The 27,215-nt window shown below is 33.5% G+C and overlaps 1 protein-coding gene across 1 annotated transcript in view; it reads right to left on the bottom strand.

Annotated features, from left to right (window-relative positions):
- Npl4 (nuclear protein localization 4) overlaps positions 1-27,215 on the bottom strand; it is a 129,216-nt gene that overhangs the window by 76,025 nt on the left and 25,976 nt on the right. Inside the window, exons 7-9 of the mRNA XM_069827327.1 lie at positions 26,237-26,374; positions 25,599-25,746; positions 14,985-15,145 (exon numbers count right to left, since the gene is read on the bottom strand). Of these exons, the coding sequence (XP_069683428.1) occupies positions 14,985-15,145; positions 25,599-25,746; positions 26,237-26,374 (447 nt within the window). The remainder of the gene's footprint in view (positions 1-14,984; positions 15,146-25,598; positions 25,747-26,236; positions 26,375-27,215) is intronic.

Genomic DNA, 27,215 nt, shown 5'->3' with positions numbered 1-27,215 from the left:
TTAGTTTTGAAGGATTTATTCATTCACCAGCAAGGGGATCCTTACCTGATGAACTTTTTGAGAAACTGGCTTTTTTGAAAGAGAGCAGTAATTATTCATATGTAGCACAATGTCATTGTTGACTGAGAAAAGGAAGAATGTTCAGTTACAGTGTTTATATGAAACTTCGAAATAAAAATAATTTTAATGTTAATATAATATTTTAGATTTTCGGTAATATTTTTATTTCTTTATAGGCCTATATTGTATTGGATATTTGAAATACAAATGTATTTTGGTTAATTTTTTAAAAGTATTTTGTATTTGTATTTCAAATACTATTCTTTGAAGTATTTTGTATTTGTATTTGAAATACTTGGATGTCAGTATTTTGCCCAGCCCTGAATGTTTGCAGAATCACACAGAGTCGCTGGATGAGTTCTTCATTTATTCCTGTTATGTTAGCACTTTGGGTGACATTTCTTTTTTAATTTTCTTGCCGTATTACCGTCATTAGTGGTGCCACTTCCAGGTTTCGTTGTATCAACCAGAAGACCCAGTTCACTTCGGAATTTTTCTCTAATTGTTTTCTTCCTGGATTCGCACTTCAATTTGTCAGTTTCACCTCTGATTTGCCATTTTTTAATATCTAATCTGTAGGCGATATGTAAAAGACATTCAAAACATCGAATCCAGGCGTGAAGTGTGGAGTGACCGAAACCATAAGTTGTGAGGTCAGCAACGTTTGTGTCCTTCTTCGCTGGGTCCTTATTCATATCTTTGGGAAGTGCACTGCATATATAGCACTTCTGAGACATCTTATTCTCTGTTAGGGCATTACAAACTTTACCATCAACCATGGTCATAAGTAGCTGTTGATGCACTTCTACTTGTTCCCCATTAAGCACCTTGGTAGGTTCCAGAATATTAATTTGCATTATATTTTTAAAAATCTTTCCTTCCTTCTGTGGCACTTTATCCAGCGGAACAGAATTTTCGATGAAAACTGGCTGATGGTGTTTTTAATTTTATTTTCAGTATCACTGGGAATGTCTTTCAGTCCTAATGGAGCTATAATATTATTTGAAACCTCGTTATTCCTTGATTCAGCACTACTCCAGTACCAAACTTCAAAAAGCTGCCGGCAGGGTATAGCCCGCCACGCCACTGAAAATAATTAATACCAGTTAGGTTCGCAGCTATACGCAACCAACCAAACAATATTTCACACATGAAATGATGTTGGAATATAAATATGCAATTATTATGACAGCTATTAACGGCTAGTATTTTGTAACTTGTGTTAAAGCCAGAGTTTATGGAATAAAATTATATAAATATTCTTCATTTGAAATAAAGGCCGTATTGGAAGTTCTAATTTAGTAATTTACCTAAATTACACATTATATTGAAGCACATATCTGAATTTACAAATTCCATGTCAAAGAAGACAAGAAAACACAATTTACTAGCACTTAATATAACTTTCAACAAAGCGCTCTTTATTGTGACTGAGGAGTGTGGATTCAACACTCTGCAGATACCAATGTTTAGACTACTGTAAAACAAATAAATATCCGGGAGAAAGATCGCGCATTGTCTTCACAAGATGCCTTGTGCAGTTAGGAACATAAATTCATAAAAATATACAGTGAAATTAATAAGTCGAAAAATGAATTTTGTCCAGCTAGATTAGGAAAATTACACACTATGTGTTGGTGGAGAATAATAAAGATGACACCGAAGATTATCCAGAGAATTAATGAGCAACAATCAATGATCTGATTTTCTTTCAAAAAAAGGCTATTTCTTATTTAATTTTGTTCACAAAAATCTTGGTGCAAAATTCAACGTAATTATCTTATGCCTTACTGTAGACAATGTTATATCACAATAATCCTCACTTTATGAAAAAGAATGCTCAGATACCAAGTGATTTATGCTTTAATGTTCCCTTAAAATAATGGAGATAAGATGTGGCAAAAAGTCGTAAACCACATTTAACTTTACATTATTATATTTTCATGTTTTACAATTGGTGTAATTTTTTTTTTTTTTTTTTTTTTAACTTTGAATGCCAATCCATAATTAGCGGGTGCTCGTGTAAAGGGGGTTAAGTCTGAAATTGGCTAAAATGGGATAAGTACAGATTTTAACTTTCCACGATTACTTCCTTCTAGTGTTAAAAGGGTTATGTGATTCTTCCATCGATGATGGAGTTGCAGTGCTCCATACTTTGTGACAAAGGGGTTATATTCAGTGTCAAATGAGACAAGTTTACATATATCTTTTTGCACGTTAGACATTAATGTGTGAAATGGGTTAAGTTGACTTGACTGTTCGTACTGTGGAATTGTATTTGTATGGAAGGTTATGTTGACTTATTCCATTTTAACTGATTGACATGTCCACATAATGCACAGATATATGATTGGCGGCAGGAGGAAATTAAAGCAAAGTATTATCAACAGAACTGTAGTAGTTGCTACAATATGTTTGCTATCTGGCTAGGTATTTCCGAGGTTTTTCCCTACTGTAAGGCGAATGTCAGATAATCCATGGCGAATCGTCGGACTTACTATGCTAAATATCATCCTGTTATAAAAAATTACATCGAAGTTAAATAATCTTGTAGGTGATACAGCGTCCTTAAATAACCAATTAAAATGTAATGAATGTTGTTCCCTTTATAGTAACAACTCTCAACTGTTAATCTTTCCCCATTCAAGTAGCAGTCCTCTACCTGATGTACCTGAGGAATTTCTAGACATATTTAATAGTGATGATTCAAATATCGATCCTAATTTTATACCACAGGACTTTGATCAGTTTATGTTGTTGGAACATTTCTTGAACTATTCTTCCACAGCCTTCTGAGCTTCTTCTCACATTAAAATTATATTCATCTTCCGAACTTAATTCTTTGTAAGATATATCACTATCATCTTCCAAACACTCATGATCAACTATTTTTTAATTTTAATTTGCCCAGTCTCGAAGTGTTTTAACCTTAACCTCAGATTACACCATCTGTGCATGCATCTGCAGTTCAGAATTCCCAGTTCCTGCTCTTAATTGAGAACCAATTTCATTCATTCCGAATGAGTTCCAAAGCATGTTGGAACAGGAAAGTGGGAGTTCAGAATCTATTCTGCATCCAAGTCTTGTTGAAACACACATTGAGCTACTGCGCATGAGCAGGTAGTTCAGAATCGATTCTGAACCATGCTGGAACAAACCTAATAATTAATTACAATAATTCCACAGTTAATAAGTAAAAATGGTTTACAATAAAAATAAAAACATGTTCAAAATTATAGATAAGCAATGATAAAAGAGTTAAAAAAAAGTGTTGTTATAACCTCAAATGTTTAGTTATTGTTCTAAAGGAGCCTTTTATTCCTATTATCTCTGCTTTGATTCGACTGTTTTTCTGGATTTTATTATTATAATCTCAAATGATTAGCTCTTCAGAATTACAGTTGTTCGCATTGGAATTATCTTTCTGAATACAATTCGTGATAATAGTTATCCTCAGATAATTTAATTTCACTTTTCAAACTCATGTTTGTTGTCATTAGATAATTATTTCTCGACATTCAGGCTCGAAATAATTATCATGACAACAAACATTCGTTAAGCTCAATTAAATTACCGGAAAACTATCAGCACTCATATTATAGAAGATAATCAGCAGATTTGCACAGAATGGTAAAATAAATTTGCCTCTTTAGCAGCACAATGTATGGTATATCATCAGATTTTGGAGACTTGTTCTGACTGAACATGTCCACTGATTTGTTCACACTAGGAACTTTAACAGCTTTGCAATATTTCTGAGTTCCCAAATGCTTACCAGTATTTATATCTCTACAGCCACCAAATACAATCAAAAACTGTTAATTGCAAAAAGTGCACATAACTCACTTGATAAGTTCCACTTTCTTTTCGACATTTTACCAGTTTAAAAATAAAACTTTTCACTGTTAAAATCATGCTCATCAGCAACACAAAGAAAATGAACCTACAATGCTACAAAAATTGAGACTACATGTGTGTCAATGATGCCAAGGGATAGGCCTACAACATATTCAAGTAGCAGAATTACAAAACAAACAACATTGAGAATGCAGAAATAAAATTGATTTCAAAATGATAATCTGTGAATGGAATACTTTGGTCTTGATGTAGCTATCTTTAAAACCAAAAGTGTACAAAACAGTGGCTATTACCATTGGTAACTATGTTGTAGGTGTCACTTCTTGAAGGACGTAGCAACAAATTACTAATCTCTTTTATGAGCTCGATTCAGAAAGAAATGACATTTCGTCATTTTTTTTTTTTTTTTACTTGTACGACAAGAACACGAACATGGGACTTAAAACACAAAATATCCATACAAAATACGGATTTATGCATCCCCAATACTAGTACATATTGTAGGGCATGTTGGCAGGACTGTGAAATTTGGAGGGAATATGGGAAAATGCAAGCTGCATCAATTTATAAAATCAAGTTTTTATTGGATTTATCGTGTAAGTAACTACAGATTCTTATAGAAATGAAGAGAGAAGCTGTCTGTAACATATATATGAAGATTTTCAAGTGGTGTATAATTCTGTATCACAGGAAGGCAGGTTGAAAATCAATGATATACTGTGTGTGTCTGTGACAAGAAAACAATATGTTTTCAACTTCTAGAGCCAGTTTCTCTTAGTAGTTATAATTACTAAAGCTGGGTTTTTTATGACCTAAAAATCTCCAAAATATGCAGTATAAAATATGCACTTATGACCTAAAAATTCCAGAAATATGCACTATAACATAAAAAATATGACCTAACAATATTATAATTGGGTAATAATTTCAGTTATAAAATAAATTAGTAAATCAGTTTATGACAATGAACTATTTATTTAAGGATAAAATGCTCATGAGAAGCAAGCTAAAGTATGGAATTTGATATTGTAGTATGCTTTTTATTTTATTAAAATTATCAGTAGTTGGCATATGCTATTATTATTATTATTATTTTGCATGCTTCTTTTAGTTCAGTTTACGAGTCCTGAGTTGCAGTGTACAATGAATACCTTGTGCAAATTTTCAAATAAAATAGATTTTCTATTGTCAGCCAACAAAGCCTTGTACTTCGAAAAACTTCTTTCTACTTCAGCTGACACAAAAGGAGCATATTTAAAATAGGCAGTTTCATTTGAATCTAATTCTGAGTCATTAAAAGAAAAATTTTCACTTGACAAAATCACTGAAATGGAACACAATGTTTTTTTCCAACACTTTTTCCATTTTCTTTGACACATCTTGCCCCACTTTATCACAGACAACATCAATGTTATTCACAGTTTTTTTCACTAGTTCTATCTGCTTCACTAGTGTCACTTCTGATTGTTCCAAAGCAGTTATAGCAGCAGGAAGAAACCAAAAATTGGATTTGATATATGAAAGTTGGCCTGAAATGGCAGAATTAGACATTAATTCTTGGGCTAGTCTAATTGAAGCGGCTTCCCTGCTGTCAAACGAAACAATGATGTTTTTTACAACCTTAAAGTTCTGGCAGTAATAGCAGCAGGCAACAATCCAGGACCCCCAGTTTGTCAAAATGGGAGAAAGTGACAAGGAACTGTCTGGGGCCACCAACTCAAATGATGCAACACGTGAAGGGACTTTCAAGAAGACCTTTTTGACATATCCTATTAATTTATTTAATTTAACCTCCTCACTGAATTAACTACGAATCTCTTCTGGAACTCTGTGTAAGGGGTGAACCAAACAAGTCACATGCACCATTTTACTATATAATGCTTTGAGTGAATCTGCAGCTTTCACCATATAAGGCGCAGCATCTGTTACAAAGAGAAGTACAATGTCATACTGAATGCCTTCAGGCCATATGACACCCATAGACTTGTCGAACAATTTACTAATGGTGGAAAAACTGGCTTTTTCTAAATGTTCGCAGTTTATTAGACAATTTTCACCTGGCCCATCTTCTTCCAAAGTTCCCACAATAACATCTGCAATGTATCTTTCCATAGAGTCTGTGGTTTCATCAATTAAAACCTATATTTTTTTTATTTGTAACACATCTGATCTGCTTCATAGTTTTTCGTAGCTTCGGCTGATGTAGTCCTTTCTTATCATGGAATCAATCAATCTTCGTAATGTATTCAGCTGTTTGCTGACAACATAAAGTCCACTGTAGTCTATTCAGTTGTTGTTTTTCACGAGAAATGAGGAGTATTTTGATCGGTGTTCATTATAGATGCCTGCTGCTAGTAGCCAGAGTTGGGGTGTAGTCAATATATACTGCAGAGCTGTGTCTTCTGCAACTAGTACTGATGATTTTAATTTACTTCTTTTGTGGTTTATGGAGGGACAGTATAGAAGAATGTATTCCAGATCTTCATCATGATTATTACACCACAGACAAGTAGGATTATCAGAAATGTGAAATTGGTGGAGGTACAATTGTGTGACAATGTGACCTGTTCTGGCTTTTGTTAAAAATGTTTGAACATGTCTGGGCAAGTTTTTGTACATTTCCAGGTCATTTGGTTTCTTTTGTACAGGCTGTAAAATTTTTCCTTTGTCAGAAGAGAGCCAATTGTTGATCCATAGGTTTATAAAATGAGACTTTACTGAAGCAAAGCACTGGATAGAGATATCACTTGAAGAGATCTTGGTTGCAAGTATGTTGCTTGTTTTGCAATATTATCGACTTTCTCATTTCCAGGTATACCACAATGACTAGGTATCCATTGAAATGTTATTTCCTTTTGGAGTTTTTTTAGTTCACTTAGTTGTTTCTGAATTGGAATAATTCTTGTGCGTATAGTTTTGGTACATATTTAATTATATTAAATATAGCCCCCTTGGAGTCGGTAAGTATGCAAATAGATTTTTCAGAAATTTGAGTAATACACTGAAGAGCAGCATCAATAGCTAGCAATTCAGTGTCAAGACTGGAGAAGGATGAACATGTTATGAAGTAACTTTCTTGATATTTTGGAATATAATATCCTGCTCCTGATGTCCCATTATTAGGATTTAAAGATCCATCTGTATAAATTTGAATGTGATCCTTATATGTGCTGCAGAGTAGTTCCATGGCATCTAACTTAAGAATGTATGGAGGATCATTTTTGGAATGATTTCCTGGAATTTGTATGCTATGTTCTGGAATCACCCATTTCCATGGAGGAATTTCGTTCACAACTGGAGTTTTAGCAATGAGTGTGTCTGTGATATAGATTGGTATTTCTTCTTTGTTTATTTTATAGAAATTACACAGGATATTATCTGACAGTTTGAAGAACATCTGAGATCTGGATGAGGCTTGCAATTTTAAATATATTTTTAGATCCTTTTGTAATACATAGGGTCTGATTGGTGGAATATTACATTCAATTTCTAGGGCAACAGTTGATGTGGTTTTTGGTACTCCTAAGCATAATCTTAAGGCTGAGTTTTGAAGAATAGAAATTTTTTGTAGATGAGTTGCTGATGCTTCTCCCCATATTTCACATCCATAAGTCAATTTTGATCGTATATAAGCATTATAAAACAGACGCAATGTCGTGATATCTGATCCCCATTCCTTATAATATACTTTCTCACCATATTGAGACACTAACTGTTTTAATTTTACTTGAATACTTTGCTTCGCTTTTGGCATTTTGCTGAACTATACTACACATACTTTCGACTTCAACAAGATTCAATAACTCAATGAGACCCTTGTCTGCAGTCTGGTACCCAGATTATAAAGATAGGCTCCAGTAGCTACCTGCTTGTCGCGAAACAATAGGCCTACATAAATATTTGTTCACTAGTACGTAAGGGTAAAGTCCATATTGTGAATTTAAACAAAACAGGGGAAGAAGATACATTTTACCATTTTCCAGGAAACAAAATGCGATATGTAATTCTGAGAAATTTAACATCTCAAATGAACACGGGAGAAAGAAATTGTATGAGAAAAGTTGTTTACTTCTTGAAAGAATATGCCGAATATGACCATTGAATTACTAAAATATGCTCTATCACACAGAAATGGTTAAATATGCATAAATATGACTTAACAAAGTACTTTAAATTAATTAGTTTTTTCATAACAAGCATTTATATATATATTAAAGGAACATATCAGTCTTACCAAAAATATATGCTACATCATAAAATACCTAGCCCTAATAATTAATTACCTTTTACCCTGATAAATGTCCATCCATACTTGAGTGTTTAAATGCCACAATCAAAAATCAATGATAGGAAATAAAATTTATTCTATAGCTGTCATAGACTCACACTTGTTAGTGTCACAGACGCACAAATACTAAAACATCTCAGCTTCATATACTGCCTGTTGTAGTATGCCAAACAAGAACCTGATGTATCGAAGTAGAATGACTGATGAAGAGAAAGAACAAGTTCAATATTGGACAAAGAAAGTTGGAAAGTGGTTCGAGAAAAACTTCCAAAATCTATAAAAGAATAGGTCAAATATAAAATCGAAATAGAATGAGACAGAGAAGGTTCGGAATGAAACAAGTCTCACTAAAGTTTGTCTAAAGCTGTAAACAGGATACAAGGAAAACTTTTAAAGAGTCCATGCAAAAAACTGCTGTGGTTCAAAATTTGGCACAGAAATATGTAACTCCATACCAAAAGTAATATTTGTGAAAAGAATTGGAAATGAGATGAATTTAGTAAGCACTTTCTACGAAAGAGATGTCGGAATTAGACATTAATTCTTGAGCTAGTCTAATTGAAGTGGCTTCCCTGCTGTCAAATGAATCAATGATGTTTTTGATCAATGATCAATCAATCAATGATCGTCAATCACTCAATATGAAAGATGTTCCTGTTTGTTGTGGCACTCTAAAAACTAAAATAAATAAAATATTTATGCAAATGTCTCTTCAAGAAGTAGACAACAATGTGAAAATAGACTGTGGCAAGTTTTGTGCATTATGATCAGTACATATTCTATCTGCAAGTCAGACTCTTGCTAATGTATATGTATACCAAAAACATGCAAACTCTGAATTTTTGCTATATGCAAACTTTAAATTTTTGCTATAAACAATGTTTCAACACTGTACAGATGTGCCAAATAAATTCACAGCATTTTGTTCAAGGATTGTGTGCAGTTTATGGAACAAGAATTATATTCTTCAGACATGTTCAGAATGTGCTGATAAATATAATGAATTACTTTCGGTTATGGATGAAAAAAAAAAATTAGCTGAAAAAACTGTTTGGTTTCAATGGGAAAAGCTGGAAAGTGGAAATGTTTAGAAGATTCAATCAATCATATAAGATTCAATAAACTACAACAGTTGGTATGATGAAATTAAAAGCAAGATAAAAGATTTGTTACTACGCCTATACATTAAAGAAAAACAGTCAAGTTATTTCAGTATTCAGTGAGAAAACTTACTTACTGGCTTTTAAGGAACCCGGAGGTTCATTGCCGCCCTCACATAAGCCCGCCATTGGTCCCTATCCTGAGCAAGATTAATCCAGTCTCTATCATCATATCTCACCTCCCTCAAATCCATTTTAATATCATCTTCCCATCTATGTCTCGACCTCCCTAAAGGTCTTTTTCCCTCCGGCCTCCCAACTAACACTCTGTATGCATTTCTGGATTCGCCCATACGTGCTACATGCCCTGCTCATCTCAAATGTCTGGATTTAATGTTCCTAATTATGTCAGGTAAACAATACAATGTGTGCAGTTCTGCGCTGTGTAACTTTCTCCATTCTCCTGTAACTTCATCCCTCTTAGCCCCAAATATCAGTGAGAAAATATTCCTGAAAATGTGATAATGAATGAAGTCGACTTCAGTGAAAATTAAACTATCAAATATCAAAATGGAGTGCAGGCTGCACACTGCAGTTCAAATTAAATTGCAATTTACACTGCTGTTGGCTGGAATTCATGTATGAAAGAATTCTTTGCAAATGTTACCAATTACCTTCATCACAATAAACATGTAACATATGTCTTTAATGATATGATCATCAATCATCTGTACTCTCAAAATGTTAAGATTTTGTTGAATGAATTCAGTTCTTTTCAGATATAGGTGCACAACATTTTAAACACAAAGGCACATTAAGCAATATAACTTTAGGACATGACGAGGTGTAAGTTATGTGAAACGTTTTTGCTAGTGCTCACGGTAAAGAGCAGTTGATGACACTGGAGGTCTACTGAAGCACCTTGTATGATCCAACGCTAAATCTTCGGACTTTCACTTTAAAAGCTGTCCAAGATTTTGCTGAATTAGGAAAGAAATTGATGACTACAACGAATTTAATATTATATATTGTTCAAGCTCTGAAATTGAAAGTTACAGGCCCAATTCTGACCATAAGATAAGAGATATTAGTGCCACCCAAAATTAGAGGACCGTTTTTGCAAAACTTGCTTACTGTAAAAACCAAATTTTACAGGAGAGACAAAAAACTGGATGGAGACAAGTAGGCTATATGTGCAAATTGTGATTTATATTTTATCAATTACAGCGTCAGAGGTCTACTAACAGGTTATTTTGTAATTAACTTTAATTTAGTGGTACTTTTTCATTAAACCTCTTTATTTTGACAGTTTTTCCAAAACTTGCTTTCTTCAGCCTAACACAACACTTAACATTATAATAAGCTTCAGAACTGTAGCATTAATGAACATAAAAATACAGAATTATTAATTTGGATTGTTACATTATTATTTTGCATAATTTTTGGACAAATTGTTGTTAATCACAACTAAGTTAATGAAAAATTAAAAATAATATTTTAAATATTAAACTCAATATCACACCAAAAGGCTGATATTAGTAGTCCACTCTCTGCAAATGCTGTAATATCATATACTGGCACATAAAACACTAAATCATTCAGTTTTTACTACATCTGAGTCCTCAATAATAGATTAAACTTTTTTTTTTTTTTTTTCACTTTCTCTGTTTTCTTGAAAGATAACTTCATAGAATGATTTAGCACTCTCTGGAATCTCAAAATAAGATATAATTTTCTTGATATATTCACTCTTCTTTTTGCTGATATGATTTTGATGTTTCAGTATAACAGCTTCATCCATAGCCCTGAAAGTCTGAGGATTTCCACATCTGTTGACAGTCCAGTAAAAGTATTTTTTACTGAAATAGTTACAGCCCCTCGTGTCATGTTGTACTTCCTTTCAACATTCCCAACACCCTGTCTGGTGGCATAAAACTATGTCCGGGTATGGGGAAAAATGGCGGACTTCTGAAAAATCACTGGATTTCTCTGAAAATCTTGCTACAGTTGCCAATATTATATTATTTTTGTTTTGGGACATGCATGAATCTGAAAACAAATGAAGAGTCAATGATTTTTTTCTCTTCCTTCTTTAAGTTGTTGAAGATAGTGTCTTACAGCAGAACTCGTTTCATTTGCTCCTTATACAAATATTGTAGAGTGAAGCTTGTCTGGAATAAAAAACCTCACCAATAGAAAATGTTGGCAGTGGCTGGTTCTGTTGCATGTCGAACATTATGTCTATAATGTATACGAATCACCACTATCCTTCATAATATGAATAAAATCTGTTAGCTCTTGCTTTGTGCAAATGGTATTCAAGAAAAGACTTTTTCATTTTTTTTCCAGATCACTTGCAGATTTTGATGTCAACTGAAGTGACATAAAGGTTGAGCAGTTGTCAGAATGTGGGTTCCAAATACTTAAATTGAATTTACTATAAAATACTGTTTTGAACTTAGAAAGAGAGGACTTACATCTTCAGTCCTGCTCTTGCTCCTTACAGAAGCGAAGATACATAAAACTAATATTGAGTTTAAGTGGCAAATATGATTGTGTTACATTTATATTTACTGTAATGCATTTCCTTACATTTTGTACTTCTGAACATGTTTTATAATATCATCTATAGTTTGGTTTTGTGAAGGGATTTGTCGAGATCCTCCCCTGTTTTCCTTAAGTGATGAACCAGTATTCAAACTATGTCGTCAATAAGAGCAAGTTTATTATGGGACACACTTGTCATTTCCAAGGACAACTTTGCACATATACACACACGTAACATACTATCATTTTTCTTATAAAATACATTGTTGAGTAGCAAAATAATTCCAATAAATGTAGAGATGAAATTAACTGAAGTAGTAAGCAAGTTTTGCTATAGCTCTTACTTAGCAGAAAGTAAGTTTTGAAAAAACGATAACACTTTGACACAATACTGTGAAGGCAATAATAAGATTTTACTAAGAAGCCTTTAAAGTAATGTAGAGGCCTGTCTTATGTTAACTAATCCACCAAAATCTCAATTTTGAAAATTTTGCAGTTAGCGAGTTTTGCAAAAACAGTCCTCTTTGAGACAGATTTACTGTATAAAGAGTGTTGCAAAGATGATGAAAAACTGGAACATTCTATTGAATGAATATTCATGACAAGAATAAACCTGGAATTCAAATTAAACTTCATGATTGGGTCCTTGTCTCATACAAACTGAAAAGAAGTATCAAGTTTTATGTTGACCGGATTCTTCGAAAGTTTTATGTTGACCTTGTTCTATCATGTGACTTACCCTGGTATCAGATCAATAATAACTCGAAGTGCGTGTGTCTGTGACAGATTTACGTGACTCTGTGATAATAAATAATAATTTTTGAGGCACCATATAAAAAAAAAGCTTGAAGATGTTGTCTTTACTTTGAAGGAATTAATTATTCTTTAAGCTAAAATTATAAATGTAGCATTGTTCAGTGTGTGTCTGCGATAGGAGATTATTTCATTGGTTCTTAAAAAAAAGCTTGAAGATGTTGTCTTTACTTTGAAGGAATTAATTGTTCTTTAAGCTAAAATTATAAATGTTGCATTGTTCAGTGTGTGTCTGTGACAGGAGATTATTTTTTTATGCCTTTTAATAGCGGTGCATTCTGGAAATGCCACTTAGTTTTTGGAAATGTATTATGCACAAAAATTTATGACATTCTTTTTTTTCGAGTATCCACTATTTTTATTCTGAGAAATTTTTGTATTTATTCATTTGTGTGTCTGTGACTAATAGAAATGCCTGTAAGAAACAAATGTACAATAGAAATAACAATATTACTTAAGGCTATGGATCTGTGAAATTTCTAACTTCTACATTTTTACACCAATTAATCTGAAAAATGTATGTACCACAAATTTCTTACAAAGTGGACATGCAATACACAATTTATATTTAATTTATTTCTGATAGCTGTATGTAAAATATGACACGCGTTTTTCATATTTTTTCAGTTACTTTTGAGAAAAAAAAAATTACCCTTTTAGTTGTTAATTCTTCAATTTTTTTTTTAAACTTATCATATTCTCAACACATACTTTCAACAGCAGAAGAAAACACATATGTCAGTTTACTTCACATGCTTTTGTGAACTTTTGTGCAAAATTTCACTGAGACTGGAGAAAAACTGCATTCATTAGAGCATTTTGAATGTTACAAAATGTTGAAAATTGGAAAATCGAGAAAAAGAGTATCAAATTACAGTCCCTATGTATATGATATATACTATTGATATCCTTCCCTCCTATACAGGTCTTACTTACTTACTTATGGCTTTTAAGGAACCCGGAGGTTCATTTCCGCCCTCACATAAGCCCGCCATTTATCCTGAACAAGATTAATCCAGTCCCTACCATCATATCCCACCTCCCTCAAATCCATTTTAATATTATCCTCCCATCTACGTCTCGGCCTCCCCAAAGGTTTGGTTTCATAACAAGCTTTTTTTTTTTTTTAAGGTGACAGGTTGTTAACCCTTCGTTCAACTCCCAAGCTGGAGGACCACCCCTTATCAGCTGTCCACGACTGCCTATTTAATATATTCGCAGCTACCCTCCATATCTGGGGGCCGTCTCCTCTATCCACAACCTGAGGACGCGCCATGCCGTGGTGATAGGGACTCACAATATATGGCCTATACAGGTCTACACACACATTTTTCTCCTACATAACAGCACGATATATGAATTGAATGGAAAGCAAAATTACTTAGAATGAAGAAGAAAGTCTGTCAGAATGACAGCTGAGTGTCAATTTAAAGGGCAGCAGCTCCACACACGTGCTGGTCCCTTTAAATTCGTCCTGAGGGGCTTTAAATTGTCATAGGACCAAAATAAGCACGTATTTAAAAAATTGAAACATTATTTTATTTTTTAGAGTTAAAAACAAAATTTTCATTTTTTAATGGTTTTTCGTTATTTTCACTGATCCATAGCCATAAATGAAAACTGATAAATAACTCTATATTGCATGAAGTAGTTAAATTACCGTATTGGCACGAATTAGTACAATGCATAAAAAAGCCATGTTAAATCATATTATAACCACAGCCTTGTCCTTTTCTGCAATAAAAGATATCTACAGGATGCGCAGATTATCACCACATTATGTAATTTTAAAACTGAAAACTCTTTCCTGGTGTTACATTTCGAGGACAGGAAAAGGGATGGATGACTGAGGGTTGGTGGCTGACTGGTGTAAGATTGTGTGGAGGCTATGATCAAGTGCTTTGTTAATGAAGAGAGGACTGCTAATTCTTTATCCTTTTCATGGCTACATAACTAACAAAATTAAAATGTAGGTAGCAGAAATGAACATTGATTTTGTCTTTATCCCAGGGATGATAACATTTCAGTTTCAAGTGCAAGACGTCACTGTTAATAAATCTTTTAAGAATAACCTATGCAGGGAGTATATTGACTGGTTGCTTAAATGGAACCAATTCTGAGTCGCAACAGGTAAATTGAAAAAAAAGAAACAAGTGTGGAGTTGCTGGCTCAGCAGAAATTATACATAAAATAGGATTAAGAGTGAATAGTCACCGAAATTTAAGATCAAGTACAGTTGCTCTGTGAAAATAGTTTAAGAAACACTGCTAACTTCAAAGATATTTCCATGCAAGCAAGTAATAATGAGAAATACTTACTTTGTAGTATACATCTGGTACGAATTGCTTATCTGTTGACTCTCTGACATATCCTAGTTCTGGGGCATCCTTCGTTGGCACCAGGCAGTTGTCTCGAACAAGTGCCATACACTGGTTGGAAACACCATATCCTTCCATATGTACTTGATTACTTGCATCCCCTGTGTTAAGAGTAAAGAGCACCAATCAGAATCGAAGGAAATTAATCAAAATTCATGTCACATGATTATTTCTTCATTTTAATATTATAGTAATTTCTCCTACAATAGATCAATATAGAAATTCTGAGCACTAGCCACCATAAAATATTTTTCTTTTTAACATACTTTTTCGTTTTACGAAGTAAAAGAAGTATTGTAATGCAGCAAAAACCACAATCGAGAATTTCACGAAAATACGTTTTCAGCAGATATGGCTTTTTTTTTTGTCCAATGGCAGAGCCCTTTATGTGTCATTATTTGCTCCAACTCTACAATGATTATAAAAAAAATAGATGTTGTTAATCCGTGGCGCTACAGCCCGTGAAGGGCCTAGACCGACCAGCCGGCTGCTGGCCTCATGCCCACATGCCGAGGCAGAGGTGGACGATCATCCAATCAGAATGGAGGTATCGTGTGGTTAGCACGATGATCCTCCCAGCTGTTATAGCTGGCATTCACAACTGGATTTCACTACCTATCGTAGCTCCCCAAGTTCATCACGATGCTGGGTGGGCACCGGTCCCATACACTGGCCAAAATTTCATGAGAAAATTTCTTGTCTCATGAGGACTCGAACCAGCATGCATTCCATAATGCGAGTCCTAGGCAGGATGCCTTAGACCACGACGCCATAGCGGGACATAGATGTTGTTAGTGCTGAGAAATGTAGCCACTTAGTTCGTCAGTTACTATCCAGAGTGCACCACAGATGGTATATCCACAATAAACTCATAATGAATGATAATGACAAAGAATTCTTGGATGTCACATGGGAAACTAAGACTCAGATAAAGTCCCTGTATTGCCTGGACCATGGGCTTGCCCAACACAAGTTATAAAGTCAGAGTTTATAGTCTAGGATTTGAACCGGCCTTTATCATATCATATCATATTATCATATCATATCATATCATATCATATTATCATATTACAAATGGTATTAATACTATACCTATACTTTTAAAAGATGGAACATGACAGTTAAGCGGCCAAGACTGAAACTACAGCGCTATGTTGCCAATATGGACTACCACGCTGTCAGTTGATGGGAGCTAGCAATTGACATTACATGGTTGACATTGAAACATCCATTGACAATTGATGCAAAGGTAAAAAAAAATACAAAAATCGACAGAGAATGAAAGACAAAACGTATCAATGCTAACATTATGTGCACAATACATGTTGCCAAGAGAGCTATTGAGCATTCACCACGTGAGAACTATAACTTTGGCAACTCAACCGTTGTTACCATAGCAACAGGCTTACCACACTATGTGACATTCAATTGTTTTTCCGATCACAGCACTAATGTCATGTTGTCATGTCCCATTAAAAAAAAAACAGGTATAGTTTATAATTTTTTCTATTCTTCTTCTGTTCACAGTTCTGTGTCTCCAAAATCTGATCTGTCCATCAGTGAAATGGTATAATTTTTTCTTAAACTATTAAAAAAAAAAAAAAAACGCATACATTAGATAAGAAGAAGAGATATTTTTATTTCTGGACTGAACACAAAGGCATTCCTTAATGTCTTCATTAATAAATTGTAAATTATATGATTAAGTACACTGTAAACAATACTGTCCTTCAGAGACGCTTTTTTTTTACCATTTAATTGCTTTTGTGAAACTTTTGTGAAGAATTTTCAAGTAGTGACTATTAATCCTTTTTAACAAAGGGGGACACATTATCTGGCTAATCATTTGGAAGGACAGGGTAAACACAGACGAAAATTGCAACAGAAAGAAATCATTTTGTATGCACATAACTCTCCTAGAAAATTTTTGTTCCTTCTATATCAACTATAGTGTTTCATTTGTCAGTTTTTTCTGTAACACAAAGAATCACGAAGAAAATCAGCAGATTTGATTTCGACTGAATCACAGTCGTGAATTTTTATTTCAAATATCCATAGATGTATAGTTTTTCTTTAATAAAAAAAGAGTACATTTCATGTGCGACAATCTATAAATTGACTCATATGTGCTTAATTTGAAGAATAAGTTGGGAGAAATTGCTGTACACAGACAGATGGAATACCCAAAACCAATTTTTCAGTATCAAGAATGTTTAAAACGTGTATCACAGTCTAATAGATCAGGGGCGTATACTGGTTAAAGGGTTTGGGCTACCGCTGACCCTATTATTACACAAAATATATCTAACAATTACTTTAATTTTAATTACTATGGTAAAACTAATAATACAAAATTATTACATTATGTTATATTATAAACTTTTTCTTTTGTAATTTCCTTGGGCTACCGCCAGTAGCCCGCAAAATATGCCCCTGTAATAGATACAGTCACGCAACTCATACGTATAAAATATGCCAACATTTGACAGCTGGCGCGACAGTAGCCCTCTAGCGGCAGGCAAGTTAAAAGTGTGCACACGACATATGATAACACATCAAAAAACGGTTTTGCGTAATTTATTTCATATTTTTATCAGGGGCGTATTTTGCGGACTACCGGGGCTACCGGCAGTATCCCAAGGAAATTACAAAAGAAAAAGTTTATAATATAACATAATGTAATAATTTTGTATTATTAGTTTTACCACAGTAATTAAAATTAAAGTAATTGTTAGATTTATATGCGCTCTCTGCTCTCGAAAAGAAACAAGTTGTCAAGGCGGCATCGCTGGAGAAACCGCTTGCAACGTGAGGTAGCCTGTGACCGTAACGCGCACGCTGTTCTGTGGCACAACTGCCCGTCCCCCCTCGCCCTTCTGTTTCCATCGTGCAATGTAGGCCGGGCGAGTTGCCGCTCTCGTGATCGGTTTCTTCGCAGGCGCGAAGCAGCAATACGCTTAGTACGCTAGCAATTGAATGTGATTGTGTTCTTGCAGTGCATTATTTTAAATCTGTGATTTGTTCGAGTGTCTAAGAGTTATATTAATTGTGAAGTATTATGTAGTTTTTAATTTCTCAATTAAGTGATATTGTGAAAAATATGGCAGAACAAGTTTCTAGTGAGGTTTGTGTTGAAAATGACTGTGTAATAGAAGGTTTATTAAAAGTGCCTTTTAACTGTCGTACATAACAACGAGAAAGTTGAAATTGTGAAAATGGAAAGACCAACTCCTGAGTTAAATTTGTCCATGGACGTAAAAGAAAAACAGCGAGAGTACACACGCCATTTCACTTCAACATCATATGGTAAATGGAATTGGTTGTGTGGTACTTCTAAACTGTCTAAACTATTTTGCTGGCCATGTTTGTTATTTAGCCGCGAAACTAATATGTGGTCAAAAGAGGGGTTTTCTAATATGAACTCCCTTCGAACGGCAGTCCTAGAATACGACAAATCAAAAGCTCATATTTGTAGTAGCATGAACTTTGCAAACTTTGGGAAGACAAGAATTGATTTACAGCTAGATAAGCAAAAATCTCTACACATCAACCAACACAATGCTCTTGTGAAAAAAAATGGGGAGATTTTACTGCATCTTATTAACGCAGTCTGCTTTCTAGGAAAACAAGAATTGGCTTTTCAGGGTCATAATGAGAGTGTGGAATCAGACAATATAGGAAATTATATTGAATATTTAAGTTCCTTAAGTGAATTTGACCATTTACTGGCCAATCAGCTTGAGAGTTCAACAGTATTTCGTGGTACTTCTCTCGCAATTCAGAATGACTTAATATTTGCTATAAGTGGGGTTATGATAAAGAACATAAAACCTTTTGTGGCCATTGTTGTTGATGAAACAAGTTACTGCTCTAATCAGAGTCAATTGTCCACTGTTTTAAGATACGTCGACAGTACTGCCAATGTTCAAGAACGGTTTATAGGATTCACAAATGTCAGTTCGGACAAAACTGCTGCTGCTTTGTTTCAGCATGTGGAAGGTGTTATAGCAGAATACAATGTCGGCAATAAGTTAATTGCACAAACATACGATGGTGCTTCAGTTATGGCGGGAAATATTAATGGCTTAAAAACAAAAGTTCAAGGAAAGTATCCTCAAGCACTATTTGTTCATTGTTACAGCCATGTTCTCAATTTAGTTTTGCAACAAACTACTTCATCCATTCCAGAATGCCGCATTTTTTTCAAAACACTGTCGGGTTTAGCTGCATTTTTCTCATCATCTCCTAAAAGATCAGAAAACTCAAGGAATTTATGAACAAGAAACTCCCAAAAGTAGCACCAACTAGATTGAATTTTACATCTCGGCTTGTAAATACAGTAAAGGAATACAGAGAAAAACAGACTGCTTTCTTTAAAAATATCATTTGCAATGACTCTGAAGAAAACTGGGATGATGCTGTAAATGTGCAGGCTCAAGGATATTTGAATTTTTTCACACAGTTTCAGAATATATTTCTTCTTGAAGTCTATGCTAGAGTGTTCGCACATACAGATGTGCTCTACAATATTCTTCAGACAAAAAGTCTAGACATAGCATACTACTTGCAAGAGGTATCAAAGTTAAAAAAAAATACTATATCCGAGTTCAGACGTAGTGGGTTTCCGTCCATATGGAGTAATATGGAAAATGAAAATTCTTCAGCCAGTACAATGGAACCACCATTAAAGCGAAGAAAAGGAGATGTGAATTGAAATACAGGCAGCTGTACTACAGCATACTAGATCGTATGCACATGGAAATTACTGACAGATTTTCTGATTATGGAAAGCTTCAGTTCACACATCTTCTAGATTCTCAAAAATTTTCTGCTTATAGAGAAAACTTCCCGAATGAGGCACTAAACAAATTATTTCAGTCCTATAACAGTCACTTTGATCAAGTACGTTTGAAAAATGAAATAAGTGTAATATATTCAGCAGAAGTCTTTGATTTTTCGAACAAACCTATCCATGAAATATTATCTGCCATATATGAAAACCAGCTGAACCAAGTTATTCCTGAAGTCCTTAAATTGGCAACATTAATTGTGACAATACCAGCTACGTCAGCATCAGTAGAAAGAACATTTTCTGCGTTGAAGAGAATAAAATCCTACTGTAGATCAACTCATACACAAGAACGTTTATCCGGCTTGGCACTAATATCCATTGAAAAGTCATTTCTACAGAAACTTTGCAAGTGGCCCAACTATAATTTCAAGGACGAAGTCATCAACATATTTTCGTCCCAATCAAAACATCTGGAATTCACATAAATATGTAAGGAATTTTATTATAGGGATTTTAAAATATATTTTGTGTAATAATACGGTCAGTGGTAGCCCAAACCCTTTAACCAGTATACGCCACTGATTTTTATGCTATACAATAAGTGTATATGGTTCTTATTAATTCTACTTTAGAATCCTGGAAGAATTTCACACGCAGTTAATCTACAAGTTTCAGAAGCTGGGAATAAACGTAATTCTTTCTGCTCCTTACAACTGAATCATGGCTCTGATCACGTATCATGGTTTGAAATAATATAATTGTTCGTGCGTGATCGGTTAATTCAATTCATTCCTAAATATATTTATGAATCATTGGAACTTTGTATTTTCTGTGAGAAGAGTAAAAATTAGTAGCTTCAAAATTGTAGGGCATATCTCGTAGGGTACATCGCTTGGTGAACTCCTCTCCCTATTTCCTGAGAAATTAACGATTTTGCATACCGCAAATTGAGGTAAACTCGGCCGCTGAGGTAATCTTGAAAATAAAAAAAAGGGGAGGATTTAAACATTAATATGAAGTTCATTATTTTTCCATTTCTTAAGAACCGGTATTTCCTTTATTATTTTGAGTCACAAATAGTGCTGATGTTATGGTTTAAATTTTTATGGCAAGTTTACCGCATTTTACATTACATGTCTAGTTTTCACACATAATGCCTAATTTTAACTTATCCTACCTATATAATACATAATTTACATGCACTTACTGTTAATATGACGTAGGTGAGAACAGATAAATGAACACACAATTTTGTTGAAAAAATTGTAACTTCAATTAACTCAGAAAATGTAGGCCTAATTTTATTTTCAGAGCAGAAGTGGTGTAAGTCAAAAATGGGTAATGAGGGGTTAAAGTAAACATTCTGTAAAATACAGCGCAAAGTAGCAGTTAATATTGAATGTATTTAAACTATTAATAGTCAGTGAATAGCACGAAGGATATATTAATTGCTACTTTGCGCTGTATTTTACAGAATTTTTACTTTAAACCTCATTGCCTGATTTTGACTTAGACCACTTCTGCACTGAACGGCTCAAATAATCACCGGGAATGTAAAATCAACACCAATAACAGTCATGCAAATTATTACAGAAAAGATTGCTTTTTCTATTAAATTTAAAAAGGCTCGTTTATTTCTTGAGAACTTAATACATCTGCCACATGAATCTACACCAACACATCAGAAATTTATCGACATAGTCTGGATTTATTCAAGAAGTGAATATTTTCAAAAGGATTACTATACTCCATGAATTCTTGCAAAATTAACACCATGATACCTACTTGAATGCTATATAACATTCGACTTTTGAAAAATATAAAGAAAAAAACACGAATACAAAAATTATGAAATTACTTGCATTAAAAACTGTAGATATATTATCCAAAATCGGAATGGTTACACATTTACACATATGATCTCTGCAAAAAAAAATAATATACTGTAACAGGTATTTACTTTGTTTTTATTTAAACTGTCCTTACTGACATACAAATAGGTAACTGATAAGCAGGGAACGGATTTATATGGACTAAAAATATATGAAATATGTAAATATATATGTAGTTATTTTTACCAAAATATGGAATTAAATATGGATTTTTACCAAAATATGGAATTAAATATGGACTTAAAATTATAAAAAAATGACTATGTACGTTAAATATTGGTACATTTTAATCAAACTAAACAAAAAATATAATGGACGTACCTTATCTTCCAATGTAGTTTCAACAAAACACAATTTTTATTGTCTGTTACCATAACAATAGGTTACAAACATTTCTTTCAAGTGCTGAAAAGTGAATCTTCTTCTATTGTCTCTGAGGATAGATTTATACTGACTAAAAGAGCGTTCGACGTCACAAGAAGTAACTGGTACATAATTCAATTTCACAATGTCTGCTGGGGATAAGTCCAAGTTAATCTTCACTGTTGATTCACCACTCATCACAGCAACAACCTTTTGTAGTTCTTCATATCCAGGGTTTTTTGAAAGTACAGTGTCCACCTTAGCTCTTACTGCATCTGCAACTTTACCTCTACCACGATTCAGTTGTTCCACAGTACTATTTATAATTTCAAAACTTTCAGATAGTGAAAGGTGCCTATTTTGGAGACTTTTGAGCGTTTTTATGATGCATGAAAATGTATGCTGAATGTGAGCTAAGTCATTCTTCACACTTATGTCACAGGTAACTGTTTTCGCAGTATCAATTGAGACTGCATCTTCAGAGTCCAATGCAAGGAGAACATTGTTAATAGAGTCTATATGTTCGGCATAATATTCAACTGCTTCTAGCCATGTACCCCATCTAGTTAAAATTGGCTTTGGTGGCAATGGAATTTCAGGGTACATTTCTTTCAACACGTTAACTCTACTGGGAGCTTTGAGAAATACTTTTTTCACTGATGAAATCAACAAATCTACTTTAGGGAAATTGTCTCTGACCACTTCTGCCACACGATGAAATGCATGCGCCACACAAGTAAAATGAGTCAATTTAGGATATACAACAGATAATGCTTGTCCAGCTTTGACCATATAAGGGGCAGCATCGCTAATAAAGAATAACACATTATCGTACATAATACCCTTTGGCCACAGGATACCCATAGCTTCGTTGAACAGTTTAACTATAGTTTTGTTATTGCACTTTTCTAGAACATCACAATGTAAAAGAATTCGTTCAGAATATTGTTCACTTAACAAACCGATAACTACATTACCAACAAGTCTACCTTCTTTGTCGGGAGTCTCATCAATGGAAACCCAAATTGAACTATCTTTAATTTCATCTCTTATCTTCTGTATTGTCTCATCGTAGATGGATGGAGCATACGTCTTCCTAAGTGTTGACTCATCCGGGATTGTATGTTGAGTATATTTTTCAAGGAATTCCCTGAAGACCTTATTCTTTAGTTTGTAGAGAGGAATATCAGCAGAGATGAGAGAACGGCACAGGTCGATGTTAAACTCAGATCTTACATTCGATGTTGTTGGTTGTGTTAAAAACAATTGTCTCTGCTTGGAATTTAGTTGTTTGTTGGCCTGATGTTTACTAGTTGTAATGTGTTGTTGCACCAGGAACTTTTGTGTAGATGATACTGCACACTGACACAAATTACAAAATAATATTTTATTGTCAGTTGATAAACCATCTTCTTTAAATTCTGAAATGTAACTTGTTAGTTTTGATTTTAAATTGACTGAATGACGTACTTTTGGCATATTTACCGTCTTTATAGTATGATTTACAAAACTGAACCTATGTGTACTCTGACTGGCATTTAACTGTTGAGCTGCACAACTGAAGTCTGTTAAAAATTTTAAATTAAATTAATACAGTTTTGTAACTTACTTTCCCATTGTTGATAGGACTGCTAATTTTCAAATAACTCTGATGTTAAAGGGATTACTGAACATGTGTTTAAATCTCTATTGTTGAAATGTATTTTTAAAAGTTAATGGAATTTTGTTTTGTTTTATTGTTAAACCTAATATAATATGGACTGTTTTATATGAAATATGGAAAATATATGGAAATTAACGAAAATATGTACTAAACTCTAAAATATGGAAAAATATGGAAAATAAAAGTAGGATTTTTCAACCCTACACATTGTGAAACATAAAGATAATGCAAAATATAAATTATATTAGCTTTATAAGTAAATATGTATTTACATATAAATCCTTTCCCTGCTGATAAGTAATAAATGTTTTATAGAACACAATACGTAGTCTACCTACAACGTGGATTATTGGTTATGACTGAGTTATGATTTTCTCTTGGTCTTTAGGGAATCTGAAGAACGACAAATTCGGAGATTTAAGCTCGTTATTGCAATTTTCGTCATTGCACACATTGCCTTTATTCCGACGCATGATTAAAATGTTATTATAACCATCTCGCATCCCTTTAAAGCACGTGCTGGCTGTATCAACCCTATGACCAGTGCCTTGCCTGCCGCTTGGGCGCTAGTGTCGCGAATGTTGGCAAAAAAAAGTGTTGAAGTTGTGCGACTGTATGTATTAGACTGTGACGTGTATTTCAATGATAATACCTAAATAAATATTTTGCAGCATTACAATATCCCCACTTCATAACTTGAATAATGAAAAAGAAATTTATTAAATGGATAAAAAGAAGAAAAAAATTAAAAACAGTGTCATTTTAGTGCATTTCATTTGAGTGAGTAACATTTTAAAGGAAAAGAGCACTATTTTGTTAATTAAAAATAAATATATATTACATAATTTATAAGTTATACGGTATATCAAGAACTACTGTCATTTTTACAACTGTGAAATGTGACTTTGAAAGTAATGAAATAAACAGAGTGAGATAAGAAAATACACATTATTACATCTCAAGTGGAATGAATGTATGCTGTAAACAAATTACTGTAAAATCCCTCGTACACGGCACCCAAATAACCGGCAATACCAAAACAACGGCAATTTTTGCTAGGCCAAAAGGAAAGAGTCGGAGGAAGATGTGAGTGGTTTTCACTGCATATTGTTTACTATTTACATTGTTCACACGTGAAAATATAGACAGAAAACCCTGTTATGTCCTTGGAGTAGATCGAATAGGATCGGTAAGCTGTTACCTGGGCTTCGCAAACAATACCACTTGAACTCGCCTATTTCAAAGAGGTGTTGGATGAGTCTAAATAGGAAAGTGTGAAATTCTCTGATCCTACAGCACGTGAAAGTTTCGAGTGATAGATTGTATATATAAACAAGCAGGGATTACAGGTATGTTAAAGAGGTTCAAATCATCAAGTGCTACTTCGTCTTCATAGCTGCAATGTTGGCTATACTGCTCTCCATGTCATGTGGCTGCTATTTAAAATTGCCATAAAGTTACAGAAATATTTAATATTTTTTATGCTATTATGTATTACAAATAATTATTATGAACTGGTGAATGTACATTACTGTATTCAGTACTAAAAATAAACATTGTACATATTTCAAAACTTTATTTTTAAATATCTATGGAAAAAAAAAATGTTTGTGCAGTAGAGTATGTCTTTACATAACCTATAAACGTATTTTCCAATTATCTGGCACTGGCTTTGTCCCACAGTTGCTGGATACGAGGAATTCTACAGTAATACATTACTTAAAAATTAATCAACAATAAACTGTCAACTAATAAAAATAAGTGATTTCAATTTGTAAATGTGAAGTGCAAGAGTTCTATGTTAGAAGCTGAATGAAGCAAGATGATGAATTATATGCAATTACCTGTTACACAGACTGTAACAAATTTGGAACCAAAATATCCAACAGGTGAAAAACGACAAGGATTAGGCTGCTTGTTTTGAAAGTAACCTGCCATAATACATTCTTCTGCTGATAAGAAGTGACTCTCAATGTTTCGGACATGTTTCACCTGTAAGAAAATATACAAATTTCAAAACGAAAAATTGAAAAGAAAATTATGTCAACATTTACATGATTAACAGTGTAATTAAATTAAACCTTCTTAATTGCTATGCATAGTGTAAAATTAATGTTTTCTCAATATAACTCAAAACAGTTGTGAAAAACTTTTATAGCACGAAAATACACACATATTTCTATAGCTATCACTTAATTTTAGTGTTGTTACAAAACTAAATCCTTGCTATTTATTTACTTTATTTTATACACATTATTACTTCTCAAGCAGAATGAATGTATTCTGTACACAAATTAATACATTACTTATTTATTTATTTAATCATTTACTTGTTTGTTTGTCTGTATGTTTGTTTATTTGTTTATAAAATCATTATAAAATTTAAAATTTTTTCGAAGTCAGGTAAGTATTATTTTGTCCAAATCATAGCCTATGTTTATGAAGTTTTCTCTTTAGCAAAACCATTTAATTCTTTACTTACAGTTCCCTTCTTAACATCATCAGCTACCAAATCAGTGAAGATCCATCCAACACGACAGAGTCCAAGTTTCTGTGCCAATTCCTGTACTAGACTCTCTTTTTCATCTGGGAGAAGTGTAATGGAATCCCGTGTACTTTCCTGTAGACAATTATTATACAATAAATTCATGATCAAGGCTCTTATTTATTTTATTTATTTACTTAACTTGGTAGAGATAAGCCCATCAGGCCTTCTCTTCCCCTCTACCAGGGGATTACAACTACAATATTAAGAATACAATCTTATGTTTAATTAAAACATAACAGCATAAATATAGGTAATACCACGAACAAAGATATATATATTATATGCATTAGTACTTGTCAGTCTTTCAGTTTGAAACATAATGAGATAAGCAGTAATATTTCCTTACATATCAAAATACGCAGATTATCACATATAAGGACAAGAATAATATAACCACAACAATTTAGATATGATGAAGTTCATAAAATGAAATAACATAATAATAATGTTAATAGTTATCGACCAATAGCACTGTTAAGCATGATAGCAAAAACCATGGAGTCTATGATCTCCAACAGATTAACTTGGTATTTAGAATCCCAAAATCTTTTATCACCAAGACAAGCCGGCTTTCGACAACTACACTCTACCAATGAACAAGTCATACGCCTTGGCCAAGAAATAAAAGATAGTTTTAACAAGAAAGAAGGTACCTTGGCAATATTTATTGACTTTCAGTTAGCATATGACTGTTTGGAGAAATAAATTATTACTAAAACTCCAGAAATTAGGTATCTCCAGCAATATGTTCAAATGGATATCAGAATTCCTTAGTCAAAGATTCATTGCCACTAAATCCAATAACTCACTTTCTAGTTACAGACAAACATATCGAGGTCTACCTCAGGGCGCTGTCCTCAGCACAACTTTATTCAATATTTATATAAATGACTTACCCTCCCTATTAGAGGAA

Source organism: Periplaneta americana, chromosome 1, assembly GCF_040183065.1.
Source record: "Periplaneta americana isolate PAMFEO1 chromosome 1, P.americana_PAMFEO1_priV1, whole genome shotgun sequence".
Taxonomy (NCBI): Eukaryota; Metazoa; Arthropoda; class Insecta; order Blattodea; family Blattidae; genus Periplaneta; species Periplaneta americana.
This window is presented reverse-complemented; position numbering and strand designations above follow the sequence as displayed.